General features: G+C 45.6%; 1 protein-coding gene across 3 annotated transcripts; it reads right to left on the bottom strand.

The window, feature by feature from the left end:
• Nucleotides 1-4,104: 4,104 nt before the first annotated feature.
• On the bottom strand, nucleotides 4,105-12,599 carry arhgef3 (Rho guanine nucleotide exchange factor (GEF) 3). Of its 3 annotated transcripts, none has more exons than XM_030375015.1 (11): nucleotides 12,308-12,599; nucleotides 10,793-10,852; nucleotides 10,192-10,299; nucleotides 9,530-9,742; nucleotides 9,230-9,292; nucleotides 9,036-9,132; nucleotides 8,861-8,937; nucleotides 7,253-7,510; nucleotides 6,881-7,051; nucleotides 6,405-6,594; nucleotides 4,105-6,175 (listed from the first exon to the last, which is right to left on the bottom strand). In XM_030375015.1, exons 1-11 carry the CDS (start codon nucleotides 12,335-12,337, stop codon nucleotides 5,730-5,732), a joined length of 1,713 nt encoding a protein of 570 aa, XP_030230875.1. In that variant the 5' UTR covers nucleotides 12,338-12,599; the 3' UTR covers nucleotides 4,105-5,729. The 3 variants fall into 3 exon arrangements, with proteins under 3 accessions (XP_030230875.1, XP_030230876.1, XP_030230878.1); XM_030375016.1 differs by having other exon boundaries at nucleotides 6,405-6,570; XM_030375018.1 differs by having other exon boundaries at nucleotides 9,530-9,661.
• Between the last annotated feature and the right edge of the window lie 891 nt (nucleotides 12,600-13,490).

Genomic DNA, 13,490 nt, shown 5'->3' with positions numbered 1-13,490 from the left:
GCCTTTATCGCTTGATGCAATGTCCCAGACATTAATCCTGCAAATAAAACTATGTTCAAACCATTCCTTTTCAATCATTCCAAGGATCTGCTACAGAGGAGGGTAGGTTAGAGCTTCAGTGAACGAACCAACTATTCTAGTATAAGCATCGTGGATCTAAGAGGTTACCTAGTACAAAGAAATCAAACGTATCCCGGGAGTTAGTAATTTCCAAACTCTTAAAACAATCTCAGCAAATTCACCAAGTGCACGGATCCCAGAGGAGAGCTTTCATAACAGACGTGATCGGCACGCCACATCCCTGGCTATGGGTTATGCCCATGGGGTAGGGCACCGATGTAAGTGGGGTAGGCGTCTGATGCAAGGTAGTTAGGGGCTGAGCGAGTCTCCTCACCAGCCTGTTACAACCGTTACTGGATACAGGTTTCACTGGCACCTCCTTTCAGGTGGTGGTAGAATTGACGGATCTGACAGTTAAACTCGAGGAGTTAAAATCAAGAATTAGTTTCATAGTAAGATGTTTCTGTGCAATATCCATCTGTGCAATATCCATCAATACCAACATCCACCTAAAGTAAACGTGACAATTCATGAATCCGCCCTCGCATCTATGCTCATCCGCGGGTGTATCTCCCAAAGTGCATCTATCATGTCTTTCAGGTTCCGTCCACACGGAGCCGATTTTTTTGTGAAACCATGTCTTTAATAACCATGTTATTAGGCAGATAATAAACCATGTTCTTTAATAGGTCCATGGTCCCAGGGTGGTTTCAAATAAAACCGGACCTATGTGGTTTCGTGCTATGATTCGTGTGGACGCCTGAAGCGAGCGACGTAAAGTTGCGTTGAAAGTTACAGTTAATTTTTTGTACTATTTTTGTAGCTTTAAATACAGCTCCTTGGTCAATTTAATTACTAACTGTAGGCCTACATTAAAAAGTATTACTACTCAATCTAAAAGGTTAAACAACTACTATCTCCTCCTCGACTTGAATGTTTTTATACAGCGCGCAAGCTGGATGCGCGCAGGCTTGATGCGCTCGACGTATTTTTGTGGAGAACCAGCGCCTTGAATATGTAGGTAGCCTACTACAGCGTTTGTACAGCTCTTTGCGTCACCGCAATGAGTCCGTCTTTACGGAGACATTTCTGAAACGCATCAAAGGATATCGGAGGGGGAATGATAGTTTTCGCCTTACTTGGTTCCTATTTATGGGGCGCTCCAGTGTCTCTGCTCGCCGGTGTCTTGCCATGCTCCCTTAGAGAGAGCATGGCCACTTCCAAAACCTCTCTCTCGCCGCACAGCATCCGAAATGCCCTATGCATGGTTATGCAACCTAATCCCACCATTTGATGGTCAAGGTTGACCGGGACCTCTCGGCAGCAGACCCATTCAATGGCAGTGTCCATGCTCCGGCAGCACCCACACGCACACCAGTCACACCCACACGATCCGAAGGTGGAGCTGGAGCCTGAAGTTGATCCCTCTCCACCGGTTGGCAGTCGGACACTACAGGCATGTCCCTCACAGGCTCAAACGCGTAACCAGCATATTAAAATCACTTTTATCCGCCGTGGTGTGTAGAAGACGTTCGCGTGTCTGCAGCAACGACCTAGTCCTGCCATGCCAGTGACGTCATCGGCGCTCTAATGCTAAAAGACGCATTTTCTTCTGTTGCTAAAAAAAGCAATATATTGATTTTTTAAATATTTTTTTAGTGCCATTTTTTTTCAAATGGTCAAAACTAACACGTTATCGATGTTGATTATTTCAGTTCAGTTCATCTTTAATACTGGGCAGGCATGGACTCAGTTATGTGCTCTGATTGGCTAAGCATGGCGCTGAACTCCCGCCCCCTGGGTGTCCGTATGTGTACTCTATGCTGATCCCTTGCGGCTATGTGTTGGCATTGCAACTTGGTTTGTGGCTTGGTCCTGACCTCTAGTGGCTATGTGTGGGAATTACCCATGTTTTTGTGGCCTTGAGCGGCTGGGTCTCTCGAACATCTTGGACGCCTGGACGCCTCTCTAGTCGCCAAGGAAACATCTGGCCTCTTAGTATGCGTCCCATTTATGATGGTCCCTGAACAACATAGTCCCAAGAATTTTTTTTGCGGAAACAATAGCCGTTTTCAGACATGTCCTCCACATTTTTTCAGCATTTTAGCATCAGGAAATTCGACCCCTGAGGGTAATTCAAACTTGATGCTTTATATTCGGACATCAGTGTCGTTCAGACATCAGTAAAATCTCTGGGTAGTTTAGGGGGGTGTGCTTGCAAGGGGCGGGATACTACGTAGGATCTAAGAAGCGAGATAGCGTCCGCTGTCACTGTTAGTTGTTTTGGTTTGACCAGAGACATGCACAGACAAACTGCCCTCACCTTCAACTCCAGCTGAGCCGTACACTCTAGCTGAACTGTACAATGTCATGTGTGGAGGCATTAAACGTGACTTCCGTGTAGGTTGCACGCAAAGAACTGCCGGTTTATTTCCTGACACTTGAATATGACATCACAAGTATGGCACTACGGTGGACCAAACATTCACCTATCACAACATACATGTTCTACCATGTTTTACACATGTTTCCATATGTTTATTCTGATAGGGTACATTGCGTAGTACAGCATATTCAAAAAGTGTTTATGTCTTAAAAATGCGCTGCATGCGTTGCTAAATATACCATTCCATTGACGTGTGTCCTGAAAGGACGCATTGTATTGCTGCCTGCACCTAGCCGCTCCAGAATCAATCATGAAAGGACACAAAACCAATGCTGTCAACAAAGGTTACCTTACATATATATATATATATATATCTTATATAAATCTTGGGTATATACCTTCTATATCTTATTATGTAGAAATGTATGTGCCTTATATATCTTATATTAATCTTGGGTATTTTACCTTATATATCTTATTATGTAGAAATTTCGAAGCACTCAAAATGTGTCTGTGTCAAATTCAAAATGTGATCAATGTGATCAGAGCACTTAGACGGGGGAGACATGGGCTGCATGAGAAGGCCACTGGAATACAAAGAATGTGTGTTTCTGTAGGTCCCCTGATATGACTACCATACGTTGACTATAGCACCATGTGACACGACACTCAAATGTGCTCCTTAGGAGAACACAAACACATTGTAAACCTGTGATGGCTGTTGCATCAGCTCAAGTATCATGTGCCGCCCTGCGGGCGAAAAAGTACAAAAGTACCCAGAGATGTATAACAAAGAAACATTTGGTGAAGGATGTATGGAAACTCAGACTGCTAGATGACATCGGGCCCCCGCCTCTTTAGGGCGTAGACAAAAGCGGGACTCTGCGTAAGAAGAGAGTGATTCAGAGGGTTGTAGAGACAGAGAGAGGTTATTGGGTTAGTTAGCTGGCCATCTTCTTAGGGTAGGGCCGTATGACCCCCTTTCTGCCTTTCTGCTCTTGGAACTGTACACCGAAAAGTGTCCGGGGAACTTAGCAATAGCATTTCATCTTAGGAACTCTGCCATAGCCTCTTAGTTTTGACTAAATCCCTGAACTCACTTACTGTCTTAAAGACACCAACAGTGGCGATCCTAGGTCCAGGGGGTTTGTATCATGGACCAACGGACTTCAGTGAGGGTATCACTCCGTCTATACGAACAATTGTGCGCCTGCAGCCAGAGGGGGCGCCAAAATACCTATTCCCCACACAATATTATGTCGTACTTCATTGTTAACCGCTGGGCAGCGCATTTTTTTTTTATACTGCTCGTGGCGCCCCCCATGTCATTTGCCGCCCCCCACAAATATGCCGCCCCGGGCGTTTGCCCGGGTCGCCCGTGCCTAAAACCGCCACTGGACACCAATGAATCAACCTTACTTGACAATAGCCGACCCTCAACCCCACTGGCTACAGCCAGGTAGCTGCTTGATTCCGAATCAATCCGAATCTCACTGCCAGCTGCCGCAGAACAACATCTGGATTGTTGCTCTTCTGGCTCCACAATGGGCGAACTCCACACAGCGGAAGCCCTACACATCTTCCTTCGTAGACTGAAGACTCTGTTCAGACAGCATTTCCGCCAATGAAAGAAAAAAAAATGGAAAGTGTGAGCTCAATAAATGTATTGTAGTATTACTTTAATTAAAGAGCATTTTTCGAGGCACTCAAAAACAATAAAGTCAAGAAAAAAATGACAGGGAATATTGATACAAAGTCAAATAAAAAACATTTAAAAGTTGAATCACAATTTTTGATTTTATTATAATGTCTACACATATTTTCACACAATTGCTGCCCAGCTAATAAGCAGACAACTGCTAGCATCAGGGTTGGCTAGATGAATTGCGGGGCTAATATAGCCTACTGCTAGTATCAGGTTACAACTAAACCAAACGGCTGGGTTAATATTGCTAGCATCAGGGTAAGGTAAACTAAAGGTAGGTATGCTGATTAACTGTAGCATGCCTCCATCAGAAAACAGCATTCAGAATTTAATAAGCACAGTGTTGTTTCAGATACAAGTTGGATTTCAATGACTGACTGAACACAGGTAGGAAGGCATCAGTATTTTACATTATTCTATTCTCAAACACAGTTCAGTTGAAGACATGTTGATCTAGATTTAATCAGGGGCACTTTGAATCTTGCTTGTATATCAACCTTTCATCAAAGCCAGATGATGTTAATTGGCGTTGCTAAAATGCACCAGTAAATTGTGGTAACGATGTAAAGTTTTGAGACTAATTTTACAGCAGTTGTTATTACACCTTTGGACAGTCCAATGGTATACTTGTTATGTCAAAAATATGAAATAGACTAATTGTATGTATGCAAATTAAGGCGGTTTTTGTTTATTAATTAATTTGAATGGCAGTTTTGTATTACTTACTCCTCAAAAATATGTCATTGTGGATTTCTATTTTAGAACACTTTCATTATAATATGGTTGTACGTTTCTAGTTGACAATCTTAATCTAAAAAACAATAGGTTGTCTCGCAACATAGTTGCTTGACACCCAATTAGTAGGAATACTGTAATCTTGAACATATAATCTTTTTTTGCTATGTTTAGCCAGTGAAGTTTGTGATCAGCTACTCTGCTCCGACCTTGAGTCCCGTTATTTTCTTGGCATTAAAAAAGTCACAAGGCTTGTATAGTTCAGGACAACAAACACCATATGTACATTGGTTTATAGTGGGTAATTTTGACCCCATCTATAGGTTGAACACATGGTATTGCAGGAATGATCTATGATTGCTATATGTTTACCCGGTTACCTGCTGATTAAGCATTGATGCAACACACTTGCCCTCCGATTATTTAAACTGAACTGACGGGGCGTTTACATGGGCTCGGTTCATAGGCATATGTTCATAAACTCTCTATTGACTGCTTCGACCAGTCGCTGTGAAACATCCTTATTTACTTTTCTGTTGACATTTCTCAACAGATTTTCGAATATTATATATATATATATATATATATATATATATATATATATATATATATATATAATTTACGATTAAATATGAATATAAAAAGGACTAATTGAAATTGGTCGATAAATGTTAATCTTTTAGTGCAGTTAATTCAGAAAAGCCACAGGTACCCCGTTTACTTTAACCTGTCAACAGACCAGTCTTGGCCTCTCCAATATGGCGGCGACGTTGACGTACAATCGAAAGGCCAATGTGGTGTCTATGCATATATCTCTGGTTTAGTTATCCTTTAACCCATCTCCTACCCTGCAACGTCATCACAAGAAAGTCCTCTTCTGATTAGCTGTGGGGCATGTTTTTCAGGGTAGTCGGATGCTTGCCCCGCCTCCTCTTGGAGAGGGGCGTGGTCCTCTTCCATCATCTCCTCTTCACTGTGGGAGGAGGAGGAGATCCCTGCCCCCACACGCCTCTCCCTCTCTTCACAACTCTCCTCCTCTTCCTCTTCCTGCTTCTCCTCTCTGGAACCATAATCCACTCCTTCCAGCTCCGCCGCTGCTTTAATATCTTCAATAGGCTCCGCCCCTGCCTTGGCTGATGGCCCCGCCTCCAGAGGCTCCACATCTAAGACGGCTGCCTCCTTGGCCAGGCGGATGCAGTTGATCCACTGCTGCTTGTTGAAGGCATCGCTGGCCTGGAGACAGTGACTTTGCTGTCCTCTAGGGGACGAAAGACGTAAGAAGTTCTTACCTACAGAGGAGAGGAGGAGACAGAAGAGGTGATAGAGAGGAGAGAAGAGAGGACGAGAAGAGGTGATAGGTCATTGAATGTACTGCTTTAGGTTGGATGATATGATGATTCGTCTCAGGTGACTCCAAACTACTCCAACCGAACAAAAAAAAAACACTACAATAAAAAACCAAACCACTCCAACCAAACAGCCAACTAAGCAAACTAATCCATCCAACCAAATACTGACTGCGTTCATTGTTGCTGAAAGCTCCTCGTATGGACCCGCCCACTCTCATCTCTCCGTCCTGTAGGTCCTCCAGCACCAGCTGCTGGATGGGGATTGGCTGGTGGCAGAGCTGATAGCTGATTGGCTGGTCGTTGAGTGAGGAGGACCTGGTAATAACTAGGGCATCCTGGAACAGAAATACATGAAGTTTCTGGAGAGAGAGAGAGAGAGAGAGAGAGAGAGAGAGAGAGAGAGAGAGAGAGAGAGAGAGAGAGAGAGAGAGAGAGAGAGAGAGAGAGAGAGAGAGAGAGAGAGAGAGAGAGAGAGAGAGAGAGAGAGAGAGAGAGAGAGAGAGAGAGAGAGAGAGAGAGAGGTATATGTAAGAATATAATTGGTGTAAATATATATATTTATGCATATATGAGTGTATATCAACAGGACTGCCCATGTCAAGTATATTTTTGGCATTAAGAACAAGAGAGGTTCACAAAGCTCACCACCCCCCTGGTGTTCTTCAGTTCTCCATGGCAACAGAGTGTTGTGGAGCATTCTACCATCCCGTCCCTCCAGCTTTTCTGCCCGTAAACCAAGCGCTCCTTAAAGTACTGACACTCCGCCTCCCCTGTCCTCTGGTTGATGTCTGACAGGAGACCCTGGACCATGCTGACCTACACATACACACAAACAAACACACACAAACATATTATATATATATATTCACACACACACACATACACACACACACACACACACACACACACACACACACACACACACACACACACACACACACACACACACACACACACACACACACACACACACACACACACACACACACACAGGTGAGGGTGAGTGGTTTAGCTCACCGCCTGGTCCAGGTACGGTTTGTCTGGATGCTCATTGGCCGTGTGCTTCTGAATCTCCCGTAGCAGCAGCGGGTATTTGACCAATCGGCTGCGAGGGATGTCCAGGAAGTTCCAGAGGTCCAACTTCCTGCTGAAGGGCGACTGGAGGCACCGTAGCAGGAAGTCCTCCACGCGAGGGTCCTGCTTCCGCCGGTCGAGCAGAGACTTAGCGGCCAGCTGTTTACTGCAGTAGCCTGTGTACTGCCTCAGACAGGGCAGCTGGTGGCCGAGAGACATACATTTACATTTAGAGCATTTAGCAGACGCTTTTATCCAAAGCCACTTACAATAAGTACATTTGTCATAAGAAGTGCAACAATATATCGCTGTCGGTACAGAAAGGAAATGAAGTACAACAATCGCTAGGCTAACCAATTCCCGTGTTACAGCAATGATAGCAGCTACTGCAGTTGCTACACAGTTAAGTACTATGATATAATACAATACAACACAATACAATACAGTGTACAATGGTGGCCAGAAGGGGGAGGGTGGCTATGCAGAGTCGAGGTGGACTCTGACCAAGTGAGTCTTGAGTCTTTTTCGGAAGATAGTGAGCGACTCTGCGGTCCTGAGAACGGCAGGGAGCTCGTTCCACCACTGAGGTCCCAAAACCGAGCAAAGTTGTGACTTTGCTGAACGGCCTTTGCTAGCTCTTAGCGATGGCGGTACCAGGCGTCCAGCTGAGGTAGTTGAGCGGAGGGATCGAGCTGGGGTGTGTGGCTTTACCAATGCCGCATTCTGGATGCGCTGCAAAGGATTAATCGCAGAGGCAGGAAGTCCAGCCAGGAGTGAGTTGCAGTAGTCGAGGCGGGAGGTGACCAGTTATTGGACTAGAAGCTGAGCTGCTTCCCTTTTGAGGAAGGGACGGATTCTGCGGATGTTGTAAAGTGCAAATCTGCAGGATCGGGCCACCGCAGTGATGTTTGCAGTGCAGCATAACTGATTGTCCAATTACATACACAGAGAGAGAGAGAGAGAGAGAGAGAGAGAGAGAGAGAGAGAGAGAGAGAGAGAGAGAGAGAGAGAGAGAGAGAGAGAGAGAGAGAGAGAGAGAGAGAGAGAGAGAGAGAGAGAGAGAGAGAGAGAGAGAGAGAGAGTTGGCATAGTTGCCGTGTGCGCGATACCCTCAGTGCGAGGACCATTCACACATGGCCATGATTATATAGTCAGCATTAGGTTGGTAGTTACTCTTTCCAAATGCAGAAAGGATCTTTGTGTTGTAATTGTCAAACATCAAACACAGGTTCCCTCTCTCTAACCTCTACACTTTCTGGGCCCCTTTGCGGTGAGGTAGTAGTACACGTATTTGTACAGGCGGACAAGCTCACTCTCTAACCTCTACTCAAAAGCGTCGATCTTGAATCAGCGTCAACAATAACCGCAGCAAGAGGTAGAAACAGTGTGTGTGACGTCATCTTATGTCCTCCACTCACATCCATGATTTGAATGTGCACTCTTCATGTCGAGATTCAACATTTTGGAGATACGTGACAAGTGAAATATAAATATATATATATAAAATATATATATATAGTGTGTGTCCAATCAGCACTGCAGCTTATTTACCCAGTGTGTGAGGATGGGTCCCACCAACTCTGTAGATCCGTCAGGGTTTCTGGCGTCTCGGAGTTGACACAGCAGATCTGAGAGACACAGGGTTGCAGTCATAGTCAGGGGATGGAGTAATAGTGAGGGGGAGGAGTCATTCTGTTTATGCATGTGTGTGTTTGTATGTGTGTACCTTCGTGCAGTGGTATGAGTGAATTTAAGGTGCCAAAGATTTGGTTCAGCTCTTGTTCGGTCATGATGGACAGCTTCAGCATGGGATCATGGTAGGCCTGACAGACACACACACATTAGAAACACATCAAACCAGTAGATGGCTGTGGTTGTACTAGGCAGCTCCCAGTATAAACAGTAGAAGACTGGTTTTACCTTTCGTGCCAGATGCAGATCTTCTACGAGGTCTTGCTCGCCCTGCGCCAGCTCAAAGATAGCCTGGAGAGAGAAAGAGAGAAGTTACAGCCTGTGTGAATGTACGGTGTGCTGTGTGTGTCTGGGCAGTGTGTGTGTGTGTGTGTGCAGTGTGTGTGTTTTTGTGTATGTGTCTGTGTGTGCGTGTGTATGTGGGAGAGTTTCTGGTGTGCAGTGTGTGTGTGCAGTGTGTGTGTGTGTGTGTGTGTGTGTGTGTGTGTGTGTGTGTGTGTGTGTGTGTGTGTGTGTGTGTGTGTGTACCTCCTGTCTGCGTATGTCCTGGGGGCTCAGCATCTGGGGGGTCCCGTGTCCTGTATCAAACGTCTCGCTCCACAGTTTGCTGTCTCGCCTCTTACTGCTGGAGGCCGCCGCCCCCGTGGCCAAGGGCCGTGTCTGATTCACAGAGGGGCGGGGCCAGGGTTGAGAGGGGGGCGGGGCCTCTGTACGCCTGTCATTACGAAAACTGATGGAGCGCTAGACAGAGAGAGAGAGAGAGAGAGAGAGAGAGAGAGAGAGAGAGAGAGAGAGAGAGAGAGAGAGAGAGAGAGAGAGAGAGAGAAACATAGAAAGAGAGAGAAAGAGATCTACAGATTTCCAGAGGAGCTTGCAGGGTGTTGTCACATCGAGAATGCGGCTCAAACTGCATTGTTCGGCAGTCAGAACAATGGAACCAAGGGCCTCTAGGTAGTAGGTGTGGGGTCCAAACACTATGATGCACTTGAATCGCTGTATGCAGAGTTATGTAAGTTCCTCTGACTGGTCCAGAGGAACACGAACAACAATGCATGCAGGCTGAATATAGCATCCGATACCCATTGATGATTCAAACTCAAAAGAGTTATATCCTTTGAAACACTAAACATAGACACAGTTTTGTATGTATAAACATTTAGCAGGGTTGGTCCCTCATGATTGGCTCTTACCTGCAGGGTCTGACCAATCCGTTTCAGGGGAGCAGTTTTAACAGGAGGCAGGAGGTTGATGAGGGAGGAGACTTTAGAGATAGACCTAGTCCTCTTAGTACTGGGCTCCTGGAGGGGAAGGATGAGGAGGAGGAACAAGGAGAAGTTTAAGGAGGAGAAGGAGGAGAGATGAGGAGGAGAGACGAGAAGGAGGAGGAGGAGAAGGAGTCAGGAGCAGGAAAAAGAGGAGGAGGAGGAGTCAGGAGCAGGGAAGGAGGAGGAGAAGGAGAAGGAGGAGGAGGAGGCGCAGCAGAGAGGAGTAGGCTTCTTAGGTGGAGGAAGAGGAGGAACAAGGATGATTTTCAGAATATAACAAAAATAATATATAATGTCTACGTATCCATATAAATTATTGATAAGGTATACATAATATACATATAAATTACTTGAGAATAACTTTTTGATTAACCCCCAAAAGAGCCAGAGCCAGAGCCAGAGCCAGAGCCAGAGCCAGAGAGAGAGAGAGAGAGAGAGAGAGAGAAACGTGTCTCAAATAATAGTCTCAGAATCTACACCAATGTTACCTGTTGCTCAACCAATCAACCAATCAGAATCAACTTACATTGATGTCCAGACTGCAGAGACTCAACGAATCCACCTCCCTCTGCTGCTTCCTTTTCTTCTGTTGACACACCCATAAATACACACGCACACGCACACACACACACACACACACACACGTTAAATCATTTGTAAGACTATCAATCATATCACATACTTTATATTCCTCAGGTAGAAGACAAACGGAGTAGTATTCTAATACGACTTTGGAGTGCCTAGTTCCTAATTCAAAAGGCAGGGCGCCTTGAACCGTATCATCCTGGAACTTAAAAGGTTTTAGCGTGCCAACCTCAAACTCTGAAAACTCTGAAATTGGGATTCTTTGGAAAAGGACCACCAACAACTGATCTGTGTATGGTCAGGTCGGGACCCATCTCCAACTGGAACACATTCCATGTGGTTTAGGTTTAGGAACCTTTGGTTTAAGGTGTTGGTTTGGTCTCCCTGAAAGCCTGACTTTCATCTGTCAATTCTGTTTCCAATAAATATTTTGTCTGAATCTCAGCAGATGCAAGTTTTTTGTATATCGTTTTGGTGGAGACGTGAAAAGGAGAGAGGAGACAGGAGGAGAAGAGAGCGGAGACAGGGGGAGAGGAGAGAGGAATAGGAAAGCAGAGAGAGGCATAAGGAATAGGTGTCATAAGGAATAGGTGTCAATTCTGTTTCCAATAAATATTTTTCATGAATCTCAGCAGATGCAAGTTTTTTGTAGAGGAAGAGAAGAGGAGGAGACGAGAGGAGGTGAGAAGAGGAGGAGACAAGAGGAGGTGAGAAGAGGAGGAGAGAAGAGGAGGGTTGGGGGAGGAGGGGAGATTAACAGATCAGAGAGGAGAGACAAGAGAGCAGGAGAGGGGGTGAGAGGAGGACATAAGAAGAGGGAGCTGGGAGAGAAAGAGGGGCGCAGAGAGGAGATGACCGGAGAGAGGGAGAGGATTTAAGAGAGAGAAGAGAGGAGAACAGAGAAAAGGAGAGAGGAGAGAAGGAGAGAGGAGAAGGGAGGCGATAAGAGAAGGAGAGAGGAGAGGCAAGGTTGTGGAAAGGAGTGGAAAAAGAAGGGCGGCGAGAGGAAAGAGGGGCTGTTCCTTCAGGTTAACTGTTTAACAATAGCAGGAAGATGTTGTTTTTCTGTAAGTCTGCCTGGCTTGATTACACCTTCCATCTCAATCATTCACCTTAACTTTGCTGTATTACTCTCCTAATCGGACTAACTTAATACTAAGTACTACTACCTAACTAACTACTAACCAACTACTGGCCAACTACTAACTACCAGCTACCTACTTAACACTAACGACAAACTAACTATTTATCTAATTAGTGCTAACCCAGACAGACACAGACATAAACGCGAACACAAACGCAAACGCAAACGCAAACGCAAACGCAAACGCAAACGCAAACGCAAACGCACACACACACACACACACACACACACACACACACACACACACACACACACACACACACACACACACACACACACACACACACACACACACATGCAGTCTCTACTCACCCGGTGGTGAACAAATAGACAACAGCCCATCGTGAAGACAGGGGTTATCCTTCTCTCCTCTGTCTCCTCCTTTTCTCCTCTCCTCTCCTCTGTTCTCTCCCCTCTCCTCTCCACTATTCTGGTTTCTGCTCTCTCCTCTCCTCTCTTCTGGTCTCTCCTCTCCTCCTTTCTCTCCACCTGTCTTCTATCCTCTCACCTCCTCTCGGTTCTCCGCTCCTCTGAACTCTTCCGGTCACTTCTCTCTCCTTCCCTCCTCTATCCTCTTCTCATCTGGTCTCTCCTCTCCTCCTCTACCCTCTTCTCATCTGGCCTCTTCCCTCCTCCTTTACCCTCTTCTCATTGAGTCTCTCCTCTCCTCATCTATCCTCTTCTTATCTGTTCTCTCCTCTCTCCACCTGTCTCTGTTCTAGCCTCTCTTTCTCCAACTGCTGCTCCTCTCTACTCTGTGTGAATTGTCCTACTCTAAAGGCTCTCTCTCTCTCTTTCTCTCTCTCTCTCCAAGGAGTTCAGACACAATGGACCCCTAGTTGAGGAGATTCTAGACCTTTGGTGTGTTAGTGTGTGTGTGTGTGTGTGTGTGTGTGTGTGTGTGTGTGTGTGTGTGTGTGTGTGTGTGTGTGTGTGTGTGTGTGTGTGTGTGTGTGTGTGTGTGTGTGTGTGTGTGTGTGTGTGTGTGTGTGTGTGGGGGGGGCAGTAGGTTCCTGCTTGACAAACAGGATATGATGTCATAGGGGAAACCAGCCTTACTAAAATTAGCCGGAATAGGGGAGGGGAGAGGTGGAGAAAAAAAGAGGAGAGAGGAGAGAGAAAAAGGGGAGGAGGAGATGAGTTAGGAGAGTAGAGGAGAAAATAAGGAGAAAAGAGAGGAGGAGAGAGAGTGAGAGAGGTGAGCATGAAAAAGAAGAGGAGAGGAGGAGGGAGGGAGGGATGGTAAAATGAGAAAGAGGAGGAGAGAGGAGAGAGATGATAGAAGAAAAAGGGGGAAAAGGAGAGAGGAGAAAAGAGAGGACAAGAGAGAGAACAGAGAGAAGCAGAGAAGCAGAGAGGGAGGAAAGAGAAGAAGACATAGCAGAGAAGAGTTTGTAACCCCTCTGAACATCCATCCATCCTGGGAAAGGAGAGAGCGTCTTCTGACGAAACCTGAAAACAAGAAGAACAACAATAACACATTAATTACAAAGCA

The sequence above is a fragment of the Gadus morhua genome, chromosome 13, assembly GCF_902167405.1.
Source record: "Gadus morhua chromosome 13, gadMor3.0, whole genome shotgun sequence".
NCBI classification, from domain to species: Eukaryota; Metazoa; Chordata; class Actinopteri; order Gadiformes; family Gadidae; genus Gadus; species Gadus morhua.
Note: the sequence above shows the minus strand (reverse complement) of the source record. Positions and strands in the feature narration are given on the sequence as shown.